This window comes from Phalaenopsis equestris, unplaced genomic scaffold (genome assembly GCF_001263595.1).
Source record: "Phalaenopsis equestris unplaced genomic scaffold, ASM126359v1 Scaffold000002, whole genome shotgun sequence".
NCBI lineage: Eukaryota > Viridiplantae > Streptophyta > Magnoliopsida > Asparagales > Orchidaceae > Phalaenopsis > Phalaenopsis equestris.
This window is the reverse complement of record NW_018164444.1, coordinates 3892302-3894759: the sequence shown is the minus strand read 5'-3', so window position 1 is coordinate 3894759 and position 2458 is coordinate 3892302. Positions and strand designations below refer to the sequence as shown.

The 2458-nt window shown below is 35.3% G+C and overlaps 1 protein-coding gene across 1 annotated transcript in view; it reads right to left on the bottom strand.

Annotated features, from left to right (window-relative positions):
• Positions 1 to 330: 330 nt before the first annotated feature.
• LOC110035908 (ribosomal protein S14, mitochondrial) overlaps positions 331 to 2458 on the bottom strand; it is a 2597-nt gene continuing 469 nt past the window's right edge. Inside the window, exon 2 of the mRNA XM_020740243.1 lies at positions 331 to 493. Coding sequence (XP_020595902.1) covers positions 331 to 493 — 163 coding nt within the window. The remainder of the gene's footprint in view (positions 494 to 2458) is intronic.

The window sequence follows — 2458 nt, the reverse complement described above, 5'->3', positions numbered from 1 at the left end:
CCATTTTTCTTCTCCCTTCTGAATGTGTAGACCCGTCATTCCTCATCCGATGATTGACTCATCTGATCAATAAATTTTTCCAAAGTTGGTCGTACATATGTATATGTACCTGTACGCCTTTGAAGAAGTAACGACTAATTGTTTCTGATGATTGTTGAAATCTCTCCATAGCTCTTCTAATTGATTCGTTCTGTGACAAAATGTATAATGTTATAGCCAACACATTCCTATTCGTCGTTCTAGAAGAATCTTGGAGGTCGTGCTTTAGAGATAACTCATGAAGGAGATCCATAAAAATAAGTGCAGTTATTCTAAATATATTGCTGAACCTTATTGGATGTCCAAAAAACATCTCACCCACCCATATATCCCCAACAAAGTTGGACGCATGCGGGGTATGCGAACACGGCTAGATCGGTAATACTCCAACAACAATATCGCAATAACTGCAACCCATGCCATTCTTTTACGATGTTCCTGCTGCGGATCCATCCTAAAGGGAAAAAATGTATGTGTTAAAGAAATTGTTAAGACATAGGAGGAGCAAAAAATAAGAAATAAAAACATTAAGGCCTACAAATTACACATTGAATAAAAAATGTACAAAGATCAATTTATAAAAGAACATAAGTCATTTAGAAGTACATTAACAAAAACATGAGTACAAAGATCAACATATTAAAATGACACATTTAGCGGTACATAACACAACAGAAGCTACAAATAACATCATAAAAATGCTCATTCATTTACCAAAACATTCTACGTGCAATTCAGGCTGCAGCACCATGAATATTTGCATACAGGTAGGATTTTCAAGTTTTTTCACACACTTTGCATGAAATCGCATGTCGGCAACAACTTCAGGAATTTGGGCCAAAGCTCCAATACATTCTAAGATGGTGTTATCAGGGAGTGGAGCAGTTTAGCAGTACATAACACAACAAAAGCTACAAATAACATCATAAAAAAACTCATGCATCTACCAAAACATTCTACGTGCAATTCAGGCTGCAGCGCCATGAATATTTGCTTTCAGGTAGGATTTTCAAGTTTTTTCACACACTTTGCGTGAAATCGCATGTCAGCAACAACTTCGGGAATTTGGGCCAAAGCTCCATTACATTCTAAGATGGTGTTATCAGGGAGTGGAGCAGGTCTTGGAGCTCCAAAAGCATCAATGAGTCAATCGAAAGTGGTTTTCACAAAATTGTCATTTTCTTTCTTCCTCCTACGAAGCCTGAGTTTCTTTGATGGTGAACTGGACTCCCTCATCTCCCTCTAGTTAATACTACGTACTTCTTCATCAGCTGTCAACTGCTCAGGAGGGAAGCCATCTGATATGCCTGCAAAACCCATCTCACTAGGGTTGAATGCATGTTTTCCCGTCACGATAAGCCCCTTAAATACCATTTCTCTAGAGCATCGATTGTTTGCTTAATGAGATCCCAACCCAAACCGGTAGATCCGCGTTTTAACTCCTTCCAAATTTTTCATTCCTTCATATGATCTCATTTGTTTTTGAATTTGAGCCGGTCGTAATTCCGTCCCGTCAATTCTTTGAAGCTCATTTCTCTGGAGCATCGATTGTTTGCTTAATGAGATCCCAACCTAAACCGGTAGATCCACGTTTTAATTTCTTCCAAATTTTTCATTCCTTCTTCATATGATCTCATTTGTTTTTGAATTTGAGCCGGTCGTAATTCCGTCCCGTCAATTCTTTGAAGCTCCTCACAATATTTTGTCAACCTTCCTTGTTAAAATACATGGTTGGCTTATTTCCAAGTTATATTTCTTTAACGCAGAGATTGCAAAAATATTTGTAACTTCCTTATCCCATATTGCTGACGGACCCTCTTCATTCGTCTTAGACATGTTGGAACTATATGAAGAATTTATAGTTACACAAAACAACTTAAAATATAAATACAAGTAATAATTGTAAGTAAAAAAAGAATAGTCAGTTCTTTAGTAACTACATAGAATACTCAAAAGACAACTAAGCGGTCGTAGTTCAGGAATTCAATGAAAGCCGTCAAGAAAATGGTTTGCCTTTCATAAGGCAATATGTATGTAAAAAAAAAAATTAAGTTTAGGGAAAAAAAAAATCATGAAATCCAACACAGACCTTTAAAATGATATACTATTTATATAAATGTGGCATAAAGCTAAAAAACTGTATCTATATAATTAAATTCAGATGTCGTAATACATAAATATATATAATAAAACTGCAAGTACACATTCAAATTAAGTGCAGTATAGGTTTAAATATGTTGGAGTTCAGTTAATCAAGAAATATATTGGAATGCAAATTTCAGCGAGTAAATTTATACTCAAAATTTCAGTGTTATTGATATGGATATAATAGAATTACAAAATCTTCAATCTCAATACATCTACATAGTTCAAATACAAGCATTAGTGACTTATCCGAGCTGTCCATTCAAACTCAAAG